Source organism: Trachemys scripta, chromosome 15 (assembly GCF_013100865.1).
Source record: "Trachemys scripta elegans isolate TJP31775 chromosome 15, CAS_Tse_1.0, whole genome shotgun sequence".
NCBI classification, from domain to species: domain Eukaryota; kingdom Metazoa; phylum Chordata; order Testudines; family Emydidae; genus Trachemys; species Trachemys scripta.
The window spans coordinates 26388783-26413241 of record NC_048312.1 but is presented as its reverse complement, the minus strand read 5'-3'; the positions used below and the strand labels follow the sequence as shown (position 1 = coordinate 26413241).

Genomic DNA, 24459 nt, shown 5'->3' with positions numbered 1-24459 from the left:
TGGATCCAGCTCAGAGCCTTGTGCGTCTCCAACTAAAGCACCAGCCTCCTACCTCGAACCCCATCAAGGCCTTAGCTGGTTTACCAGCGTCTTTCCGTGCAGCGGTTTCTGCTGCCCGCCGCCCTCAATGCTACTCCTGCAGAATAGCGGGGTGGGGTGGGGTGGGGGGCTCTTGTGTTTCAATGCACCTTCTAGTTTTTAAACAAAAACTGTTTTATTTTTTTTGACTGAATAAACATTTTTAGTGAAATATTTTCATTTTGGTAACCATTTTACAACATTTGGGTGAAAAATTCAAAACTGAATGTGGAATTTCTTTCTGTTTAGGTTTTTATGTCAAAATACCAGTTTTTCTGAAACCCAAACGTTTGTACAGAAAATTGAAATGTTTTCAGGGGTATTTTTAAAACTGAAAAATGTGCATGGGCCCGTTAAGAAAACAATGGACTTTTTTGGTGTTTTGGCAAAATAATTTGCATTTCCTGCCCTGCTTTATTTCTCACCCTTCAGTGGTCTCGCCTTGGTCAGCCCTTCAGGCTGGGTTGGATGGGTGGAGGACACCCCAGCTGAGAGGATTTGTTCGGACTCTCTGTCTGTCTATGTATCTACCTCGAGTACCTATACAGGGAAAAGAAATCTGAGAGTAGCTAGAGGACTCTTCAGTCTAGCAGACAAAGGTGTAACAAATCCAGTGGCTGGAAGTTGAAGCTAGAGAAATTCAGGCGAGAATGAGGGGCACGTTTTTAACACCGAGATTAATTCACCAGTGGAACAATTTACCGTGTGTTGTGGTGGATTCTCCATCCCTGGAGTTTTTTAAAATCAAGCTGGGATGTTTTCTAAAGAGCTGCCTTCGTTCAAACAGGAATTAATTCAGGGGCATCCTGTGCCCTGTTCTACAGGAGGTCTGACTCGCTGTTCGCAATAATCCCTTATAATCGGTGGAGCGAGGTATGGTACTTAGCATGGTGATGGGGGCCAGTTATCTGAGCACCTCACAATGTGTAATGTATTTATCTGCACAACCCCTCACTAATCTGGCACTAGAAACTCCTGGGTTTGGATTCCAAAGTCACAGGTTCAACCCCCGTGCTGCCAACCCACCCAATAGCATCAGCTTACTCTAATGCCATGAGAGTCCATTGCTGTCAACCCAAAGGGCATGTCTATGCAGTTTCCTCCTCTGGAAACCCAAAGAGACCTCTGCAGAGAGCTCCTTTAGGGGCCAGTCCATGGCAGAATGGATGCAGGGTATAGATGGGGAATCTCAGTGCCTGCTTTTAAATCCAGCAACAGCTAAGCAAGAGAACGGGGGGAGAGGTGGGGTCACAGAGAGCTCGTCAATCTCTTTCCTCCCTAGAAGGAATTTCCGCCACCCCCGATTCTCGGAAACATAGAATGAAAGGGGACAGACAATTTCGCCGTAGCCGTAAGAGCCCAGCACAGGGGTAGCACTTTCAAAGACATCACCCAGCGTTCCCAGACAGACCTCTCTGTTTGACTGAGCAAGAATGGGTTGATTTCAAGGGGATTAAAAAGGGAAAGATCATAGGGGTTTTAAAAAACCCTTCTTTACAGATCAATGTGAATCCTGGTATCAGTAATGCCATCAAATCAGCGGGATTGCTAACATGTCTTGGCACTTATTTCTGCTGTTTGTTTCCTCTCGGTGTTTCTCTCATCAAGAATCTAAGTAGATGTGTGTGTCTCGTTCACGTTTGCAGTGTGGCCAGCTCCTGAGATATCAGCTGCGCTGCTCAAAGCCCCAGCTTCTGGTCACGTGATTAGAGGAAAACCTTTGCTTTCATTTTTAAAAGATGTAAATTTCTAGTGCTCCGGGTTGCAGGAGAAAGCTTGAAGCTATGACCCTAGTAGTGCATCCTGAAGGCTAGGAAACCAGAAGACAAAATTTTAAAAAAATCCTTTTTTATTATATATTTTTTAATGTCATGATTTTTAAATCATTGTAATGATTTGTGGATGCTTGGGATTGACACCCGGACTCCTGGTGCTTTTCACTTGTAGGGGCTCATGCACTTTCACACTGCTGCAATGATTAGATTGCAAACACTGTCTGGGTGCCCAGCAACTGTACCTAACTGGCAGGAATCCTCCCAGCCCGTCAGGCCTGCGGCATTAGAAAATAGGCCACGAGGTTAGTAACTAATCATTCTGAGGAGTTGGGCAAATCTGGAGGTTTATTACTGACACCATCTTGTTTTCTGAACTTCACAGTGCCAGGCAGCTGCCATTTTATATTCAATGCACATGCTGCCTGCTAAGGAGGAGAAAAACACCCTGTGCTCTCCCCAGTGGTGATCTTGCTTGAGGCCTCTCTTGTTTTGCTCCCCTCCCACCTTAAATGCAGGCGGTTCTGGGTGAGAGAAAACAGAGCAGGGCGGTCTCTCCAGGATGGGTTTGGTCACTTACTAAACAGCACCCACATCTGTTTGTCCCTGTTAAAGGCTGGAGGGGCATGGCTGTTGTGTCACTTCCTGTGACACGTTGGCTGAGTGTGTTTTGTCTCCCTCTAGTGGCTGGGTCCACATCCAGCCGCAGTGTCCAACCTGTGGCCCTTGTGAGTTGAAGTGTGCTCCCTGAGCCATGGTCTGTGGTGCTTTTTTTTTTTTAAGCCGCAGGGTTTAAATAAGCCCTGTTGCTGCAGGGAGACAGAAGGGGGTGCTACCCATCCCCAGCCATCTCCCACTGCTGCCCCTGTAGCAGCTGCAGTGTGAGCTGGGAATGCAGTTTCTCAGTACTGCCCCCGCTGGTGGCCTGCAGCATTGCGGGGGAAGGAGGTGAGAGTGGTTCTTTCTGCCCTGCTGCTGGGCTGTGGGAGCCCAAGGGAGTGTAGGAGAGGAGGGTTACTGGCTCTGCCTGAGACAAGGGATGCTCCTTGCACATGATACCTCCTGTCTCCCACACAGGCCATCACAGGAGAGGTGAGGAAAGAGGCTTTGCCCCAAATCTGGTTTGAGCAGCCTTGGGGTTGCTCTGCCTTTCACCAAGTGGCAACAGCCTCCTAGGGATCACATGCCAGCTGGAGACAGCCAGAAACCAGCCACTCTCCCTAACACTGTAGGACTTCCAAAGAGGGAGGTAGAGGAGCCAGCTATGCTGGCTCTGAGCCAATGGGGACTGTCTTACATTGGGGTGTGGGGGGAAATCAAACTTTCCTTCCTTTTGCCCCACCTGAGCAGCACAAAAGGTGCAGATCAGGACACAAGAATTACCCCCCAAATTATAAACTCTAGCCCTTGACCTTGTGTGTCACAATACGTTCAGCCTTCAGGCTGCAAAAGTGAGAAACCACTGACTTAAAGGATGAAAACCTACTACTGCCCTGATAGCTAATGGAGCTATTCCCTTAACTCAGGTGGCAGGGGCCTGTGCTTTGGTACAAAAGTTTCTGGATTCAAACTCCTACGGAAAAGAGTTGTTACATTTTCACAGTAGAGAGGGAGGATGGTCCAAGGGTTAGGGTATCAGCTAGTGACCTGAGTTCCATTTCTTGCTCTGCCACAGACTTTCTGGATGACCTTGGGCAAGTCATTTATCTCTCTGTGCCTCAGATTTCCATGTGTACAATGGGGTAACAGCCCTGCCCTGCTTCACAGGGTGGTTATGAGGCGCTCAGGTTCTCCAAGGAGTAGAGGCAAGATAAAATCCCAAGATGGTGACACCGGGGCAGCCTCACTTAAAATGGTCGTGCAGCTCTGTCTGGAAACAAACGAGGGACGCAGCCTTATAGAAATACAGGTGGTTTTTTTTACATGCAAAAAGTTAAATAGTGGACACTATTAGAAAAGCCAGCATGTTAAGGCATGCTGAATTCTGGCTACAACATCCAATACTCATGCCTCAGACTAACCTCACGTTACACAAAACCTTCCCCGACAACTGCAGCCGGCAGCGTAGGCAGTGAAGTGAAAGAGGTAGTAGCTCCAGAGACATTGACCCGGCCTGCTCTCCGCCCCCGTGCTAAGAGGTCCAGGCTGCTAAGACAGTGATGCTAAACCAACAGGCATGAGGGACCTCCCCAGAAGGCATGGGCTGTGCAACCGCTAGGCGAGGAATTCCAATGGTATTTTACACCAGCTCAAGCTTTCATCAAGGTAAGGATCAGCCCACTGCGGCAGGCCAGATCAGACCAACCCAGTGGCTGATCTAGTTTGGTAGTGGGTCTCCTGGCTATGCCAAAACAGAGCTACCGTCCATCCAGCCCTGGGAGCTCACCTCAGAAATGGATGGCGGGATGGGACCTCGAGCCCAGCCCCCTGCTCTGAGGCAGGACCAAGTAAACCTAGCCCACCCCTGAGTGGTGTTTGTCCAACCTGTCTTTAAAAGCCTCCCTTGGAAGCATATTCCAGAGCTTAACTGTCCTTAGCGTTCGAAAGTCTTTCCTAATATCTAACCTGAATCTCTCTCCCTGCACATTAAGCCCCGTTCTTCTTGTCCTACTGCCAGTGGACACGGAGAACAGTGATCACAGCCTCTTTATAACCTATCTGAAGACTGCGATCAGGTCCCCGACTCCCCCCAAGTCTTCTTCAGACTAAACATGCCCCGGTGTTGCAGAAGGTGAGTCAGTTACCCAGCATGGCCTGGTGGTCAGGGCAGTGGAGAAGGAGCTAGGAGACCTGGGTTTATTCCTGACTCAGCCGGGTGACCTTGGGCAAAATCACTTCCTCTCTCCGGGCCTCTTTCCCGTCCTTTGTCGGGCTAGATAGACCCTGCTCCCAAAGAGCTGGCAGTCTCTCACTACGTGTCTGGGCAGTGCCTGCCACAACGGGGCCCTGATCTCCGAGCAGGCCTGGAGGGGCTCCTGGAACAGATGTCGATAATAATGCACAGCAGCGTGCGGAGGTGTGGACCTTGGGGGAGATTCCTTCCTGCTCAGGGGCTGGGGACGAACCCCTGCCTGGAAGTTGTAGGCAGGTTGGGAGCCCTAGGTTTAGCCTCCGCCCGTGTGCTCCAGCGCTCGAGGCGAGGCGACGTGACGTGACCACAAGTTAGAAACGAACATCGTTGCCAATGTGCTGACTGTTAAAACCAGCATCCCACGCTTAAAATAAGGCCCTGGATAAAACTCCAGAGCTCCCGTCCCTCCCCCGCCCCTCCCCCCCGTGTGGTGCCCTGCCAGCCTAGGCCGCCATGACGTTCTGGATGCCCAGCTGCTCCTTGAGACGCTGCAGCTGGGCCAACGTGATGTTGTTGCCCCCGCACACGATGATCACCAGGGAGCCCAGGGCACGGCCCAGTTTCCCCTCCGCTTGCAGCCTCTGCACCACGCCGCTGTAGACGGCAGCCAGCGCCGCCCCGCAGGCCGGCTCCACCAGGATCTTCTCATCGTCTGCATGGGGGGGAGAGGGAGGAGAGATGAGGGAGGGGCTAGCTGGTGCTCCCAGCAGCCTTGGGGTCACTGGCCCATCCCAGGGCAGGAGACCTCAGCTAGCAGGGGTGGGGGGTGACATGGAGCTGGCTGCCCCGGGTGGTGAGCTGCTGGCCCATGAACGGGGAGGGGGCTCACCAGCTTCAAGGCGCCGACGGGGGGGGGGGGGGGGGAAGTTGGCCTTGATCCATGACAGCTCTCGGGGGAAGGGCCAGTGGAGAGAACAAGCCACAAACGGGCTGGAAAAGCTTGTGGGGGGCTCTTCCCCTCCCAAGGGCAAAGCTAGGAGAGAATGACCTGTTTGGCCACGGTCAACGCAGCCACTGCTCTCCCCTGTAGTCAGGGCCACGCAGAAACTAACTGACCACCCCCCGGGGTAATGAGAACAGCAGGGGGCGCTCTCGCTTGCTCTGTCGGATTCCCCTCCTCCGCCCCACAGGCCGTTTCTGAGCGAGGAAGCAGGGAGGGGATAGGGTCAGCGCGTGGAGGGAGGCTTGTTAGCCTGTCAGGGACGTGGGGACAGCTGTGGCTCTAGGGAACACAGCGGGTTGCAGGAGAGGCATTCTCATTGGCAGTCACAGGATGCATTGCCCCTTTAAGAGGCAAGGGGACCAGTTCCTTTGCTGCTTCTCAGTGGGGCCAGTTTAACCCACCTGGTGCTACTTCAATTGGTGGCATCTGTCCCAGCTGGGTGGGGCCAGGCGTGCTTTCTATAAAGAGGACCCAGGCAAAGGTCTGGGTGGCAGCAGGCAGAAAGAATCTCAGAGGAAAGCCCGGGGGGTGGGGTAATTGTTTGGGGTTCAGGTTTAAAAGCCAAGGCCTGGGGAGGACTGTTTAAAAGCTTCATTTGTCAGGGTGAGTGGGAAGGGGAGAATCCAGTGCTCCTGCACATCAGGAAGGGGAGTGGCTTGAGATTTAGGAAGGATCTGGAGAAGCAGTCCCGTGTGACATTTTTGTTAAGAGTATGGTTTGGGCTGGAAGAGGAGCCCTGGCCAGGTTCTTCCGGTGGGTTTTAAAACACCCTGTCACCTGTGGGGGACACTTTTCACAAAGTGATCACTCTAGAGCGGACCCCTCAGCCCTCCTCCTCAAAGGAAACCCGCACAACCCTTTCAAAAGGTGAGCCGGGGAGCTTAAATTCATAACTTTGCTAGATACTAAAAATCATGGACTGAACAGACACTGGATTTATGGCTTATTACAGCAATCTGTAACCCACTAACAACCCCCTTCCTCCCTGCTGCCTTCTCCCCCTTCCTCCCATGCTTGGAGGGGTGTTAATGGGCCACTTTACCTTGAAAGGTCCCCTGAAATAGATGTTAACTACTTATGCTAAACAATCTGTTCCACCCTGTATTTAGCTCTGACACTTGTTCCCCAGACCTGAAGAAGAGCTCTGTCTGTCTGTGTAGCTGGAAAGCTCGTCTCTCTCACCAACAGAAGCTGGTCTAATGGAAGCTATGACCTCATCCATGTTGTCTCTCTAGTCTAGTGGGCTCTATAATGATTTGTGAGACCTGCAGGGATGTGTACCTGCCACTAGGAGGCAGCAGGAGGCCTTGACCTGTTACAGGCACAATCTGGTACTGGGGCAGCACCTGCTTGGGGATGGGCAGAAGGGTGAGGAGCCTGCAACTTGCAGGGAAATGGGCAGCCATTGTGTGGGGATGACTTGGCAAATGAATGGGACACAGACCGTCCCTGCCGTGCTGTACGACTAGAACCCCCTGGCCATGGTCAGCGGGGCTATTCACCTCTGGGGAGCAGCAATGCCCTGGAACAAAGGACCCTCCTTTGGCGTGTTGCTGTCTGGGAGGGGGGCTGTTACATACCCACAAACTTTTCGATGGCCATGACTGCCTCCTGGTCCGTGACGACCTCTGAGAAGACTGGGTGCTCTCGGGCCAGCTTCAGTGTCTCCGCTCCCACCGTCTTTGCCCCCAGGGTCTTTGCGACGCTGCAGCCAGGAGAGGAGAAGAGGAAAGAGACACCTCAGCTGGTGATGATGGAGTCCCCACAGCATACCCTTGTAAGGTCAGTGCGCTCTATCCCTGCGAGCATGCAGGCAGCCAGGTTTTTCAGGCAGGGCCCTGTGAGATCTTGGGGTGGGGCCTCACTGACCTCCCCCCCCCCACACATTCCCCTTGCCAGAGCAGGGATCCCTGCATTCATGCTGCATCTCTCTGTACAGGACGGAGTGCCCCAGCTTTAGTGCTGCTACCACATTGGGTAGCACTGAGCAATCCCTTGTCTGAGCATCTTCCCTTGGCCCCTGTCTCTGATTGGACAGACAGCCCTTTCAGTTCTCCCTTGCTGCCATTGGCTGTCCGTGGCATGCGTTACCTGCTGGTGAAGCCTGGTTCCTACCTCTCCCTAGAGCACAAAGGAGCTTAATTTTGTAGCTCTGGGCCCAAGTGCTTACCCCCATCTGCAGTGCCCAGAGAACTTTGCCCCCCGGTGGGGCAGCATTGTTGTGCTATGCACAGGAGGGGGCTGGGTGGAGGAGCCCCATGGGAGGAGTAAGTCAAACCCAAATAGCATCCAAGACATGTAGGCTGCAGAGTAGAGAACAGGGAGGGGAATCGTGAGGCTGCTGCCTCAAATGTCTCCTCCATCAGCCCCCAAGCCGTGGTTCTGCCTAGCCCACCCCAAGCCACGACTCCTCTCCCTTAACATCGGGTCACAGGCCGAGCGCTCCCGTTCGCCCTCCTCCCCTCACTCACCTGGTGATTTCTGGCAGCGTCACCAGCTGCCCAGCAGCCATGGCCGCATTCAGGCTGTGCGCCCCTTTGGTCTCCATGGCAACAATGGGCACATCCTCCCAGCCTGCCTCCCAGAGGCCCTGGACCACTCCACACAGCATCCCGCCGCCTCCCACAGACAGGGCCAGCGCCCCAGGCTTGGAGTCCAAGTCTTCCTTCAGCTCCTTCACTATGGACGTGTGGCCTTCCCTACAGGGAGATAGCAAGTGGGAGCGGGACCAAGGGAAGGGAAGGCCATGGCTAGAGATGACCCGAGATCAACAGTCCTGACCCCATTTCTCTAGAAGAGCCTGGAAAATACAGGTCTTGATTCTTCTCGGCGACACCAGTGTCATCCCCCTGAGTTCAGTGGAGTTACTCTTGGTTCACTCCAACATCAGAGAAGCTGGGTCTCCCCCCAGTCTGGGATACTTTGGTTTAGCAGCCTGAGATCATTTCAGCTTTGAAAGAGTCACGCGGCTCAGGCTGCATCTCACTGCCTATGGGGATGAGTGACACCTCAGAACAGGCCCAGGCGTGAGAACTAGAAGGCCAGGGATTGTGTGGACAAGCAGGCTGAGGTCCTGTGGTGGGAGGATCCCTGTAAGTCTTCCCAGCTATAGGACTTTCTAAGGCACTTGTCCCAATGGTACTGAGATGCAGCTGTTGTTTTTAGGGCAGGGGTGGGGCGTATCAGTGCCGGGGAAGCCCAGATCTGAACGAACATGGAAATGGGCGTGGATTCCCTTTCTTACGTCCTTTAGCTCCCAACCCAGGTTCAATGCACAGCTATCCAGCCTTGGCTGGTGGCACCAGCTTCTGTGGATGCGCTGACTTTAGAGATTCACCATGTGGTGCGTGGGGCACAACAGTGGGTGGTCAATGGACATGCACTCTCTCTCCATGCTGGATCCCACGCCTGGTGCGCCAAGAGATGGTGGCCACACCATCGCAGTCCAACCAGAGGGTGAAAGCTGATGCCCAGATAAATTTGTTAGTCTCTAAGGTGCCACAAGGACTCCTCGTTCTTTTTGCTGATACAGACTAACAAGGCTACCGCTCTGAACTCTGCTTAGATAGTCCACCCCCTTGTGTGCAACACAGAATGACCTTGTTGGGGCTGCATGCAGCCGGATTTAATCTCGGCCCACGGTGACTCAGGCTAGCAGGGATGTTAATAGGCAGCAATGGCTAAAACGAAGCCTTCCAGCCTCTGGTGTCCACCCCTCCCTCAGGCCACGTACCAGATGAGGGGATCATCGAAAGGGGGCACATAGACCCAGCCAGGGTTGTTCTTCACCAGCTCCTTGGCTTGTTCTATGGTCTCATCCAGCATCTGCAGAGAAGAGACGTTTTATTAGCCACTCACAGAGGCTTATAGACAGAACCATGAACCTCACAGCCAGTGGGGCAGCTCCCTCTGCAGATCTGTCCCAGTCCTGGCTCTGGGGCATGGTGGGGGGAGATATTGAGGTTCTCACCCCAGGCAGGCAGTCTGCTGTCTCTCATATACCCCCTCACCCAGCCATGCACATACCTACCTCTCCCACAATGCAGACAGTGGCCCCCTCATCCTTCAGCCGCTCGATGGTGAAAGCTGGCGTGGACGTGGGCACAAGGATGGTGGCTGGGATGCCCAGTTTCCTGGCAGAGTAGGCAGCTGCCAGGCCAGCATTGCCACCTAAAAGCAACCACATTGGGCCTCATGGTTTCCTGCATCCCACCGTGCAGTAGAGGTCACAGTGCTGCCTCTGGTGCCTCCCAAAGCAGTGTGTCCCTCTGCCCTCTTCTCCTTTGGCCCTCCCCACGCCTGGCGGCTGCCCAGGAGTTTCAGGAGGGGTGGGAATCTTGCAGCACCCCAACAGGAAGACAGTGTCAGGGTGTGGCGGGGAGGATTGTAACCTCCCAGGAACTCAACATTGCATTTCCCATGTGACCAAAGATGTCTAAAGCCCTGTTGCCACCCTCGCATGACCCACACCAATACCATCACTGGGGCTTCTCTTCTTTTGGCAATTGTCCCACCAATAGCAGCACCAGCCAGCAGGAGGCAGCCTGGATTTGGATTCCTGGGCATCCTTGTGGGCATTATTTACATCCAGGCCCAAGGAGAGGAGCTAGCACCTGTGAGTTTCTGGGGCAGTATGGGCTTGGGCGTGACACAGCCACCCGCCCCCTCAGGGAGCCAGGCCCTGGGTTGGTGTATCTCACCTGAGGAGCATACGAAGCGCTCGCAGCCTCTCTCCGCCCACTGTGGAGACAAAGCAAGAGGAAGGAGTGAGTGGGAGTGAACGTGGCCTCCGCTGGTGACTGCACAAGAGCTGCTCCTCTCTCTGCAGTCTAACCCCTCCAACCCCTTGGATACTTCAGGTCATTCTCCTTTTATGCCTCTCGTCAGCCCCTTCCGTAGAGTCTCTGCATCACCATCAAAGCCACCATGACCACGCCAGGCCAGGCAGCAGCCTCCCTTCTGCTCCCGCAGCCCCAATAATGTGGAGTCTCAGCAATTTCCACCCTCCTCTTCCAGTCTGAGAGCAGATGGTTCGGTGGGCGCCCGCCCAGGATCAGGTGTCTGCTATGGGACTGCTGGCGTCTGCTGCTCAAAGGCAGCCAGTTGGAGAGATGTAGGGAGCATAGCTAGTGTCCACTCCAGGTGGGCACAGGAACCCAGGCCAGGTTCTTCCCCTCCTAGGGGTGGCACCAGAGTCCATTCCAGGTGGGCACAGGAATCCAGGCCAGGTTATCCTTAGTCACCCCTAGTTCGAGGTCAGGCTTCATGGGCTAATGCTCCCTACAGTATATGGGATTGCTGCAGGGAATGCCCAAACTGGATTGCTGTGTCTGCTGCAAATGGATCCCAGATTCCCAGCTACCCGCCATCTCTCCACCCCCACCCCCCTGGCCAGCGATGGCACAATCCAGCTTGGCTCTGCAATCTTCTTTCCCCACCAATCGAACATTGTGCCCCTGGCAGTGCCGCTCAGAGTCTGTACCGTTTTACAGAGGTGGCCGATGCCCCGGATTTTAAAGGAGCCTGTGGGCTGAGCATTGTCCAGCTTCAGGTAGACGTTGGTGCCAGCCACCTTGGAGAGCGGGACGCTGTCCCTCAGGGGCGTGTTCACATGCAAGCTCCTGGCAGAAGTCATGCTGGGCTCTGAGGGAATAAGGGAAATAAGACCCATCATCAGCACCCAGGATATTCTGTGGGTTTACCATGGAACCCAGTTCTTGCTATGGATTTATGCTCCGGGGTCTCAGTTCCCATTTTATAGAGGTGTGAGCTGCCCATTAATTTCAATGAACTGTTGACACTGAAGCCTAATAATGGCTCAAGTGTAAGGATGGTTAACTGTTTCACTGCTGATCATTTCAGCTAATTTATTTAGGCCTCACCTCCAAATTACCTCTTCCCTAGGCATAAATAGCCCCAACTCCCCCTACCCAGCTGTTCCAGCTTCTCCCTTCTCCCACGTGGACAATGCAAAAAAATCTGTGTCCCAATGAAAGTGTGGAACCAACATCAAATAACCAGGGGATCTTGTTGCAGAATCGACACCCAATTTGCCCTGGGGTACATGGGTCCCTGCCCAAAATGTCACCCTCCCAAGGCTCTCTCTGGCCACCTCTATCCAACCACCGTGACCTCAGGTCCATCCACTCCCTCTTCTCAGCTCTTGGTGTAGATCTGGTCCCCTCTGTGCTCCCCAGTTGCAGGCCATGCTGGACTGTGTCTGCCGGATTTGTCCGAGTCCCATTCTCTCTGTAGATTTTCACATTAAAATCTTCCTTTGCCCCTTAGCTTATGGCTCCCTTTGGCTAAGCACTTTGTATCCCTGTGTGTGACAGATGTCATTCAGGATGAACTGCACTGGGGGGAATGGGATATGGAGCCTTTCAGCTTGAGGGGCCAAATCCAGACCTGGCTTGAATGCCACTCCCATGTGACCCCAGGTCAGTCAGTAGATTGTATCCCAAGCTCCATCGTCCATTTGTGTCTTTCTTCCACTCCTGTCCTGTCTTCCACGTGGCCTGCTAGGCGTGGGCACAGTCTGCCATGTTCCTGCCCTCACTCACCCTTCGATAATCTTCTCAAAACACGGCGAGGTCTATAAACCCACCTTTTCCCCTCGATGACGGGGAGTAAATGACACGCGCAAAACAGACCATGGAGCTAGTAAGATGCCTGTGTAACATCCCCACCACAGGCCATCAGCAGGATTGCAAATTGGGGCCTCCAGGGTCCTCCTTGCTGCTGCCACTTGAGTTACAGTAGCTTAACAGCAGTAGTGGGCTTTTATCCTCTACATGGACCAGCCACTAGAGGGGGACATAAGACACTTGGCTAGCATGGTTAACCTGGCACACTCAATCACTGCCCCCCATCCCTTGTCTATCGGTATGTCTGGAAGGTAGGTTCTTTGGGGGTCAAAGACCTCCCTTCATTTTTGTCTATAATCTCCTTAGAATGCACTGAATTGATACTTCAGTGGAGCTGGTCAAAAAACGCAAAGTTTTTTTTCTTCCATGAGAAACTTGAAATTGTTTTCATTTTGTGCTAATTTTTTCCACCGAATTTTAGGGATTTTTATACCTATATAAAAATGCTTTTTGGTTTTTTGCCCCCTTTTTTCCCTCTCACTGCATCCAAAAGAAACACACATGAATGTTTCTCAGTTTTCTTTGAAAAATTTCAGCCAAACAAAATTTTTTGATTTGGTCAAAAAGCCATTGTTTGTTGTGGGATTGGGAGGTGGAGGGGGGGGGGGTTGTGATTTTGTTGTTGTTGTTGTTACCCCAGCTCCATGAATCAGTAATTATTAGTAAAGAGTAGATCTGGCCAGCAGTATGGTTTTCTTGGTCCATGAAAACTTTTGCGATATCAAAAAATGTTCCCTTCCCGAATCAGGACAAAATGTCAAACTTGAAAATTCCCACAAATTAAAAATCTGACACAAATTTTGGTTCTGGTCAATTTACATGTTTTGTTCCAATTTTGATCATTATTTTTTTTACTTATAATTAGCTTAAAAGTTGAAACAAAGTTATTTTGAATTGGCAAACTGGACTTTTTTTATTTAGAACATGGCAAAATGAAACATTTTGGCAATTTTGAAACTTTGTTAAAAAAAATTTTCAGTCGAAACATTTCTCAAGACTGACCTTTTCCTAGGAAAAGTTTCGTTTTTGACAAATCAGCATTTTCGGATGGAAAGATGTTTTGGTGAAAAATTCCCAACCAGCTGTGGAGATCAGGGCCTCCTGTGTAGCATTCCCACCTAGCTCTGTGTGGAGTGACTTAGGGGTTTCAATCCCGTTCCGTCACCGCAGTCCACCCCCCTAAGTGGGCCTAGTTAGCATCTAGGCAGAGGACTGACCATACCATGGTTCTGAACTCCTATCTCATCCCAGAAGTGGAGACAGAGGCACAATGTTGGGGCATGTGTGTGTGAAACTAACCCTGCTACTGCCCGTACTGCATCTGTCTTCAGACATGAGTCCAATCAGGGGATTTCATTCTGTAGACATGCACAAGGCAAAGATGCTGCTGCTAACTCAGGGACAGCCTATTTGCAGGGGGGACACGGTCTCGGAGCTGAAAGAGATCCCCCCGCTGCAATGCTGCTGTAAACCCTTCTCTTAGCTCTGGGCCTTACCTCAGTGCCATCCCATTTACAGCTGATCCCCCTGGAGGATCATTTGCCAGGGGAAATACACAAACAGACCATCCCTGTGAAGGCAAGTCGCTTGGCATGTGGGGCTGGGTCAGAGGGTGTGGAAGGAGGAGAGGAGAAGGCTACACCATTGCCCCACAGCATCTGCTCTGGCCATCCGGCTGCCTGTGGCTCCAAAGTGAGTCCTTCTTGGTTAGACAGGCACTGGCAGAAGTGCAGGGACTTGGGAGTTAAAAGCTGGAAAAGGAAGGGAGGAATGGGGGAGAGGTCCCCAGAGATCCAGCAGGGAGACAGAGGCATGGGGCAGCCTGTGTGTGAGGGAGAGACAGCGAAGCAACCTCCTTTGGAATCCTGCTTATTACTGTTAAAAGTGTGCAGAGCCCCGTAGCGCTGCCTGACTCCGCATAGGTTTGAGCAGCTGCCTAGCCCGTCACAGAAACCCGATCAGTCATTACTGGACTTGCACTGGACAAAGCAGTTGAGGGACAGTTTTGTGAACAAGTGGCCACTTATTCTGGCCTAAAAGAAATCTCAGGTCAGGCACCAAAGAAACCGAGACAATCAAAAAATCAGGGGCCAGTTTTGAAAATGACTGTCCTTCCTCTTCAAAGATCTTCAGCTGCTACGGTGATGAAAGCACAATAGGTAAGTAGGAGCACTTCTGAAACCTTCCCTAATTCAGCTCACCAAACCTCTCTTCTGAAGCTTGAATCCAGCCACCCAACAGCCCTCTCAGCCAGGGAAATGCTGTTATCATCAATGCATAGAGGGGGAAACTGAGGCACGGAATGATGCAGTCACTTGCCCACGACCCTAGAAGGAGTCAGTGTCAGAGCTGGGATTAGAACACAAGTGCTTCCAGCCCTGTGCACTGACCACACCTTCCTATGTATGTATTAGTAACAGATGATAATCTCACTGTGTGCTGGGAAAGGAAGAAAGTGAAGGCACTTACCGGTTAGCGTTAGAGCAGAGCGGCAGGGCCTTTAGCTAATGTGTGCCCTGATGGCTTAGAGGCTGCAGCTGTTCAGTGCAGGAGTGAGCAAGGCTGCCGGTCTCCTGTGGTCCCTTCTCGGCAGCTAGGGTAATCTGTGGAGCCACGGTCTCATTGGAGGATGCTAGTCCCTTGGCAAGTTTTATAGGCCCATGGTTTGTGCTTGGTGGCCAATTGGGGAATGGGGCACCCCCCCACACCCCCTTGCCTCTGATGTCATTCCCCTCCCCTGCTCAGCAGAGAGATTCCAGCTAAAGGGAAACCAGCAGCAACCATACCAAAAGGGAAGAGGTCAGGGAGGGGGAATTCTTCAGGCTCTGTGCAAAAGGAAAAGAGCCTATTTCAGGCACTCCCCTGCCAAAAGGAGGGTGACGCACGCTGGGGAGGGACATTGCTCAGACAAAGGTTCCTTGCATCAGATGTTTCTGAGCCGGCTCAAACCAGGTTGAAGAGCTAGGTCTGGAATTATGATTAGGGGGAAAGGCAGGGGGGCCCTTTTGCTTTCACAAGGCCAGCCAGTCCCCTTGCTGGCTCAGAGAAATGCACGCAAGGGACTGGAACAGACGAAGGAGTTCATAACCCGGAGCTCACCGCTTCTCCAAACCTGGCTTATTTGTATTCTCTCTCCTACCCCACATCTTTCTCTCACTCCCGCTTCGCCTCCAGACTTTGGAACGTTTGCATCTCTATAGTTAGTTACTTTTTAAGAGGCAGTGTCATGAAATGATTAAATGGGGCAGGACTTCAGGGTTCTATTTGCTCTTGATTTTGTGTGATCACAAGTCAGTTAGCTTTGCTGGGCCTCCTGCCTCCATCTACCGGCACCTCCCAACTATTTCAAATGAGAAATAACAATACTAATCTCCGTTCATTCCCAGCCTGTAGAAGCAAATGCTGGATTGGTTTGGTATTCTCTTTGGGGAGGGAGGTGAGCTAGAGAGTGCGGGTGTGTTGAGTAGGGAAAGCTAAGTCAGAGAGAGTTTTTTGAATTTAGTTCTGAAAATGGTGAGCCTGGGAACTCTTGTGGCAGGGAGTTCCAAAGTCTACGTTCCAGTTGGTCTGAAAGTTCTGTCTCCTGCTCTCTGAGCCTCCCCATATACATTCATAGTTATGTAGTTCTGGGGGGGAGCTTAGCTGTTCTGTGTGGTTGTGATGGTGGCGTCACTGCGGTAGCCTGGGCCAGTCACAGGGAGGGTGCTGAGTGTGAGGACAGAAACCTTGCCCTGGACTTGCTATTCAGTGGGGACATGGTACAGAGAGCAGATACCGGGGTGGGTAGGGGGATGGAGGCACATGATGACCTAGCGAGGGGCTGCTGTATTTTGTCCCAGTTGGTGCTTTTTCAGGGAGTGTTGTAGACATAGAGGGCCGGAGTCTCATCTCACTTACCCCACTCTGAGGCCAGTGTAACACCACTGACTTCCATGAAGATTCACTCCTGATTGACAGTGGTGTAGGGACGAGACTCTGGTCCAGTGAGTTGCACTACACATGCCTACATGTCACCAGTGTATGGCTTGCCGTGGGCAGGTCTCTGACCAATGGGTTGGGATGCAGTCCATGGGTCAGTGGCAGCTGGAAGTGGGTGTTTTGGGCGCTCTTTGAGCAGCTAACAGCACTGGCAAGTCCAAACAGATCGTAAGGCTGCAGAAGGATTTGGCAGTGTGAGGTCAGGTGCCCTCGATCGTGGAGAATGTTGCAGGCTATTATTATTTGCATTACCACGGACCAGGACCTCACTGTGCCAGGCGCTGTACAGGCACAGAACAGAAAAGTGATCCCTGCTCCGAGGAGGCGGCAAGTTCTTCAAAGCACTTCTCTCTTCCTACCGACCTCCCATCGGTCTCACCTGCATTCGGCCTTAGCCAGCTGCTCTTTATCCAGGGGCTGAATTTGGCTGAGCAAGTGGGGAGATGGGGCCGTCGATAGCCAGGAGTGTGGCATACTGCCTCCTGCTGGCACTGCTGCCCTGAGCATCTCCCCAGCTCCTCCCACGGCCTCCTGCAGGTGGCGACTGGCAATGGGGGTGGGATTGGAGCCCTACAGCTGAGGGCTGTGCAGGTGGAGCCGTTGATGGGCCCTTCCGCTCACTGTTATGGCTTTTTTGGGGTCAGGAATATCCAGTGGTTGGCAGAATCAAATGCAAACATTATTTAACTGGATCAACCTTCTTCACCCTGAATTCTGTACACCTTAACGTGTCCCATTGTGTCATTGCCCGGGCTTGAGCAGTAACAACCCCCCAGGGGAACTGCCCCCTCACACAGCCGAACCCCCTTGGACATAGTGAAATGCCGGGAATAGAACGAGAGCCCCCCATTGCTCCTGGGCTCGGGGATCCGGGCCGCGGCTCCACTTCAGAGTTGCGTTAGGCCTCTGCTGACTGGGGCCCTGAACTGCATTACAGACGGCCTCCGCTGTATCCCGCGGTGAGCAGGAGAACGGGGTCTGCCAACCAAGCTGCTCCCCCAGCTCGTGCCTGTTGGTTATCCCCATGCCGGTGCCCTGTCGGCTGACGCTGCTTTGCTCCGGGTTTGCTGGGCTCGAGCTGTTGTGGAGTTTGTGGTTCTCAAAGATCGCCCAGGTGCTTTGCTTTCCCCGCCCAAAGCCGCTGCGAATCAACCTGCAGCAGAAGAGCTGTATTATCCCCAAGGGGAGGGGAATACACAGCTTGAGCCAACAGACAAGAGGGGTGAGGTGACTTGCCCAGGGGCACCTGATATCTGTGGCAGACAGAGGCAAAGAATCTGGACGTCCCGATGCCCAGCTCTGTGCTTTAACCACAAGACAATGCTTCCTCCCCTACTGTGCTCCCGCACCCCCACCTACAGTAGCTCTGCCAATCTCCCTCAGCCCCCAGCCCCCCTGCTGCTCTCCCTGTCCTGGGTCCCCCAATGCTGATCCACCTCACGCCCAGACTCTGCCGCAACTCCTGTGGCTTCAGTCCTAGAACCCCCAGAGCAGGATGAGAGTGCAGGTCTCCAGGACTGAGACACTCATGCCCTGGGACCCCCAAGTCTTTAATACCCCGGCCCCAATTCTCAGGGCATGAATGGACAGAGAGCAGGGCACCTGGAAGACTGTTCCAGTGAACAGGCCTTACTTGTGCTGTAGCTTTAAACTATCGGGGAAGGCAGGGGATCCCCCGAGCGGCTGCAATGCAAGAGTAGAGTGAAACGTCGCCCGTTCCATCAGACACAGGGCACCTGCCACCGGCGGCTGCCCAGGGTGAGTGTCTGGCTCTGCTACCAGGGGCAGCTGGCACTCTCAAGCCAGATCCTTCCTGCTGATCTGTTCAGCCGGGAGAAGGCGATTACTGGGGTCTGCAGGGGCTGGAATGTGAGGAGGGGACTGAGGAGTTAGGAGGCAAAGGAAAGAAAAGGCGGTGGGGACATTGGACGGACAAATGGGGATGTTTCATTTCTAATTCGTCCCTCAACCCCAAGGAGTAGCACACACCCTCCTCCCCCCGCCAACCCCAGGCCGGCTCAGACAGGCTGCCCTGGGGAAGTCCGGGGTTCTCACCCAGCTGAAGGAGTGTCAGAATTCTGCTCACGCGCCATGGGGCAGAGTGTGAGCAGCATACTGCTGACTGGGGGCCCCCCTAAGGACTCGGGTGTCTCCCCCTTTATTGCAGTTCTCCCCAGCTTTCTGTTTAACAGTCAACCTCCATCTCCTCTCTTCCCCTGCTTCCACACCCAACTTCTCCTCCGCTCTCTCCTCTCCCTGCAGGACTGACCCCCACCCCAGCTAGCATGGCAGAGCTGTTGAATGCCAGGTGCTGCCCTCTGACCATTGTGCCTCACAGCTGGAGGGGGGTGGAGGGGAAGCAGGGGCTGCTGGAGTTGCTTGTGCCAGCCTCACTCTCCCTTGGCAACTGGGCTAAGAGAAGAAAAGCTCGGCAGGAAACCTGCCCTGAGCCAGGGGCTGAGAGCGTGGAGCCCCCTCCTTCTGCCGGGAGATGCCGGCCCAGGCCAGCAAAGAAGGAGACAAGCGATGTCATTTCCTAAGGGACCCTGCACTAAATGGCTTAGATAAATATTTGTCCCTGGCCCTGGGCTGGTCCAAAGGTTTTCCCTCGGACTTCAGCAGGAGCAGGTTGGGAGTCAGTTCTCTGAGCTGTCACACACTTTTGACCTCTTAGTCCCTAGGGATCTGTCCAAGCTCTGTGGGCGGGGAGGGGAAGTTAAGGTAGTCTGTGCCTCACGGAGAAATAAACCAGACAGTGGGAAGCGGCTGTGAACTTTAATGGTGATGTTTAGTGTATGATCAGGGAAACTAAGCATTTTTTAATGCGGGCAAAACAACATATTTGCCCCTAGCGTCACGGGCAGAAATGACTGATCTGTTTTAGCTGAAACTTAAAAAAAATCAGCTTGTGGCAAACACCTGGTGTGGAAAATGTCATTAAAGTTTGGCGAGTTGTAAGCAACTGAAAACAGGGGCTTACAATGGAACGTGTTGGGCAACCTTAACTATAGGTGGTGTTGTGCTGCCTATGATGATAATGCGCAAGCGTTGACGAAGGACGTTAATGATTGTGGGGGTGATAGGTGCTTACTTTTATTTTTCCTTGGGGGTGCTCCGCCCCCTCCCCAAGGCCCTGCCCTCGCTCCGCCCTCCAAGGCCCTGCCCTCATTCCACCTCTTCCTGCCACCGCTCAGCCCCCTCCCTGAGACCCCCGCCTGTCCCCCGCTCGCTGCTCTCCACCCTTCCCAAGCTTCTCCCCCAGCCACCGAACACTTGGGGCTGGTGGATGCCGTTATTTTCTTCCATGGGTGCTTCAGCCCCAGAGCACCCACGGAGTCGGCACCTATGGTGGGTGGTATTCCTGCCTGAGAGGTGGAGGAGCATGGCTGATTGTAGTGCTATCCACAGTGACAAATGTAAAAGCAAAACAAAGCCCCAATAAGGGTATCTCAGAGGCAACAGAAAGTCATTGCTGGCCTGAGCAGAGAGACAGTGTGAATAAGATGGAATGGCCCATCTACATCAGAGTAGTTTGGGTTTCTTGGATTTCTCTTTCTTGCCGTAATGTGGCTTGGTATCCGGGTATCGGCTCATGGGTTCTCCCGGGGAGGGGGGGGGCTCGTGCCCAGGGCGGTAATGCTGCAGGGGAGCAGTAACTCTTTGTTGTCCATGATGGTGGAAGTTAAAACTCCGATGGATCTCTTCAGAAAGACAAGGGCATAACCCCTGTCATCTGGCCTGATCCAGTGAACAGGGTTCAGGCCTCACGCTGCACAGCATGGTGGCAGTGTTTGAGTGCACAGGCATGGTCCCACCTCTGTCTACCTCATGGCTTTGAGACACCTTGGGTGCTCATACCCCGAAAGAAGATAGTCTTGTGGTTTAGGCGCAGGGCTCGATGCCAGAAAATGTGGTCCCAGCTCTGCCCTACAGTTCTAGAGCCGTCTCGGGCAAGTTGTGATACCGCATGGTGCCTCAGTTTCCCTATTTGTTACATGGCGATAATGATACTCTGGAGTCTCACTGGAGTTGTTGTGAGACTTCACTTATTAATGGCTGCAAAGTGTTTTGAGTTCCTCCCACAGGAATTGCTAAGTGTGAGCAATAAAACCACTGGCATCAACTCCAGGGAGGCCTTGCGGCTTGAACCCCTAGAAAAAACAGGGGGAAAGGCTTAGCTGTAATACAACATATAATACTTGCTGGTTGAGGCCCCCTCAGCAGCACTGTCCAACTGTCTCTTTACCTGGGGACCATCTCTGGCTCAGGGTTGGGTGGCTCACAGAGACCTTTGGCAACAAAAATGATTAGGGGGCTGGAGCACATGACTTATGAGGAGAGACTGAGGGAACTGGGATTGTTTAGTCTGCAGAAGAGAAGAATGAGAGGGGATTTGATAGCTGTTTTCAACTACTTGAAAGGGGGTTCCAAACAGGATGGATCTAGACTGTTTTCAGTGGTACCAGATGACAGAACAAGGAGTAATGGTCTCAAGTTGCAGTGGGGGAGGTTTAGGTTGGATATTAGGAAAAACTATTTCACTAGGAGGCTCGTGAAGCACTGGAATGGGTTACCTAGGGAGGTGATGGAATCTCCTTCCTTGGAGGATTTAAAGTCAGGCCTGACGAAGCCCTGGCTGGGATGATTTAATTGGGGATTGGTCCTGCTTTGAGCAGGGGTTGGACTAGATAATCTCCTGAGGTCCCTTCCAATCCTGATATTCTATGATTCTATTTGTGGGCAGGGGGAAGATCTCCTCAGAGTCCACGGTCACCTGGATGCCTTCCAAACTAGCCACAATGTAGTGGGGTGTAGTGGCCTCCCTGGCAAAAAATCCGGTGCCCTGTAGTAAGCAAATGTCCTGGGAGGTCTCATTTTGTCTCTAGTGTTTTTATAATTCTGCCTCAACTCCCCGGCTGTGGCCTGGCACAGGGTCCGTCCCTGCATTTGTGCTTGTAGCTGCTCGTAGAGCGTGGCATTTCGGTGACTCCTGTTCAGATGTAACCGTGCAGAAGCACAGGGCACGGTCACTATCATGTACTCTGGGTATGGGAACCAGCCAGGAGCTGGAATCTCAAAGGTGTGTGCCAGGATTTAAACAAGGAGGTGACCTCTGGTCAAGATGAGCAGAGGAGGCACCCGGGTAAAGGGAGAGGCTGTTTCAGGTGTGAAGCAATGCAGTATGGGATAGCAGGGGGAGGCCTGCCTGAAGCTGTATAGTTTATCCAAAATAGGGGTGGGTTCACAGGAACCGTAGCCCGGTACAACTCATTCTGAAATAGCATTCTGCTGCCTTTCAAAGCAGATTGATTAAAGCGGGCCAAGACTCCAGATAAATTGAAAACAGCACTTTGTGTGTGGCTGCGAGGCAGTTTATGCTGAGTAAACTAAAGTTACCATGGAAAAACTTCCCCGCATAGACAAGCCCCTACACAACACTTGATTTGTCACACATACATGAACACGGGTGCTGACACACATGTATTTGCACATATTAACATACATGTGCGGACATACACATGCATACTCATCCATGCACAAATGATCACACATATATGTATCCACACACATGCACATGGGCCCTCATGTGCTTGCAAACATAAACACATACACAGTCATGTAAATATGTATGCACACAAATTTACACATACATACATGTACACACACAGAGGATGGTATAAATATATGTATACACACACGAACAAAAGGCGCATTCATGCGTATGCACACATACAACCACCAGCTTGCACTCTGTGGATGCCCACACATGCACTACCTACCTATACACATGCACACACATGTGCACACAAGTAACATATATGCACACGCACATGTATGCACACAATGCACAAGCATCTTTTACTTTATAAGAAGATGGACGGTTCGTGTGCATGTCTGATCAGTCTGAAAATCTTAACGTTCTGTTTGAAGTATGTGACGACGACAGGCCAAAACCATGAGTACTCTGGCTGCAAAGATAATGACCACTCCCGTCCTTTGCAGCTCAGGAAATCAGGATGCACCCAGCCTGATGCACTGGGCCTGATTATAAAATGTAGCTCTTGTAGAGTCCAAGTACACTTGTGTGTATAGTGCAGACTGAAGCATTATTGTGCAAACAACTAACCTGCACCTAGACCCTAGTTATACTGTATATCATCCCTCCCTCCCTGCTTCAGCCCTGCCCCTCCAACTGTCAGTCAGACCCTGCTGCCGCGCTGAGCTTGTGTGATGCTCTTGTTTTTTTCACGCTTCCCAAAGCAGAGCAGGGTCTGTGTCTTTGGCTGCTGAGCTGACGCCCTCAACTTGCCCATTGTTGGGAATGCCCGCAGCTGGGGGCCTGGAAGTGGATTTAGGGACCCTGTAGCTTGGCAGCATTCAGAGCTAAATTTCCAAACCTCAGTCCTTAAGCGGCACCAGCAAATGATGCATCTGCTTGTGCATTTTGCCGAGCAACTCTATGTTAGCTGGCATGACTACGTGTAGCTTTTGCATGTAAGTTTGCACGTGTGCGTGCGTGCACAAGCGTTTCCCTGCATTTTGCATGTGCACACATATGCAGGTTTTGCGCACCAAGTTCTCTGGCATGCGCACGTCTGTGGGGTTTGCACACGTGGCTCTCTCTTTGCCCTCGTGAATGCACGTGCACCACACCCCGGTTATGGATTTTAGTTTATTTATGTTCAGCCAAACATTCCAGAGATATCTGATGGGAGGCACCTGCTCCGTTCCTGAACATATTGGGAAGTGCATCCCACTATCTAAATAGTCCCATGGTATGTTAATAGAACAACAGCTGGACAGCAGGAAGGATGGAGACCCAGCCGTGAAGGGGTTAAAGTTCCTAGAATTGTTGAGGAAATTCTTTGGAGCTGCATGGCTGTTTGGTGCATGCCTGGCAAAGCAGCTAGGCTCACAGGGGCATGAGGACTGGAAAATACTGTGATGCCCTGACAGGGAATGCCATCTATTTATTAATGGAGCAAAATAATCCGGTTGCAATTGTCTGTCACTGCAGCGCGATGCCATGATGTTTGCTTACTCATATGGCGATTTTGCATCATGATGCTGTGAAGATGAATCCTAGTTTAGTGTCACAAGCTCCAAACTAAACCCAGAGTTTTATGAACTTTCTGACAATGCCTGGCTTGCAGGAATTAGGCCAGACTGTGGAAATCAGGAGTGGCCCTTGGATTGCAGGGGGACAGTTACATGGACCACACATGGCTGCCGAGGGATTGTCAAACTGAAATCTGGTTAATTTCACAAAATGAGTTCAAAGTAGTTTCTGGTGCTACATCTGCCCCCAAAGCATCCCTTCCTCTGTGCTAATTTATAGCCATATTTTTCTGTGGTTTCCCTCTCCCTTGCTGCTGCAGGAAAGACCCAAACAGGAGGAGAAACAGAGGGTGATATTTTTCAAAAGCACCTAAGCAACTTAGGAGATGAAATCCCATTTTCAAAAATGACTTGGGCATCTGTTTTTATAATGTATTACTTGCAATGATAGGATCCTAAGTCTCCCTGAAAGTCCTGAGGGCCAGATTTTTAGGTATTTAGGCACCAAAAAATCCAGATCAGTGCCTAGTGGATAGTCCAAAGCAGCTGGTGCCAAACTCCCATTGATTTCAATGCTTTAAAAAAACTCCCTTAGGTGCCTATCTGCATCTTTAGGTGCCTGGTGACGCTGTACGGAATATGTACAACACATTATGATATTATTAGTACCAATATTATAAAACTGCAATGAATCGTGCTAGATATGCCATGTAAGGTATCTATAAAGATGTTATGATTTGCCAAGTATGATCATCTTGTTTGTATCACCTTTGTTATAGCTATGTAGGGTATATCTGTATTTCCAAACTTGTGCTGTGTTTCTGGGTGACACCCCCAGACAGATTGGCATCAGCACTGCCTAGCCTGTTCGATGGCCCATCAAGGGTCATCAACTATACAATTGATCCTGTGACATTACGCCCCATATTGTTCATAGAAATACTGTTATGATATGAATATGGCATGACTAAGAAACGTTTTGTGCAAGATGGGTCATGTGAGGTATCATTGGAAAGGTTATGATTTACTGGATATGATTATCCTATTTGTATACATGTATCATTTCTGTATCTGAAGTTAGGAATATGGACTATGTAGCAATTACAAAAGTGCTTGCACCTGGGGAACGCT

General features: G+C 51.8%; 1 protein-coding gene across 1 annotated transcript; it reads right to left on the bottom strand.

Annotated features, from left to right (window-relative positions):
* Positions 1-4339: 4339 nt before the first annotated feature.
* LOC117888329 (L-serine dehydratase/L-threonine deaminase-like) lies at positions 4340-15113 on the bottom strand. Its single transcript, XM_034791612.1, has 8 exons — positions 14761-15113; positions 11127-11287; positions 10345-10384; positions 9675-9814; positions 9378-9469; positions 8116-8343; positions 7225-7349; positions 4340-5353 (listed from the first exon to the last, which is right to left on the bottom strand). The coding sequence occupies exons 2-8, from the start codon at positions 11277-11279 to the stop codon at positions 5145-5147; spliced, it is 987 nt and encodes a 328-aa protein (XP_034647503.1). The 5' UTR covers positions 11280-11287; positions 14761-15113; the 3' UTR covers positions 4340-5144.
* Between the last annotated feature and the right edge of the window lie 9346 nt (positions 15114-24459).

Excerpts from the sequence above, each read along its gene's own strand:
- LOC117888329 (XM_034791612.1), bottom strand. The coding sequence starts at position 11,279 with ATGACTTCTGCCAGGAGCTTGCATGTGAACACGCCCCTGAGGGACAGC. Across the intron at positions 9,470-9,674 it reads CTGTCTGCATTGTGGGAGAG|ATGCTGGATGAGACCATAGA; the intron begins GTAGGTATGTGC and ends TCTTCTCTGCAG. Across the intron at positions 5,354-7,224 it reads GGCCATCGAAAAGTTTGTGG|ACGATGAGAAGATCCTGGTG; the intron begins GTATGTAACAGC and ends CCCCCCATGCAG.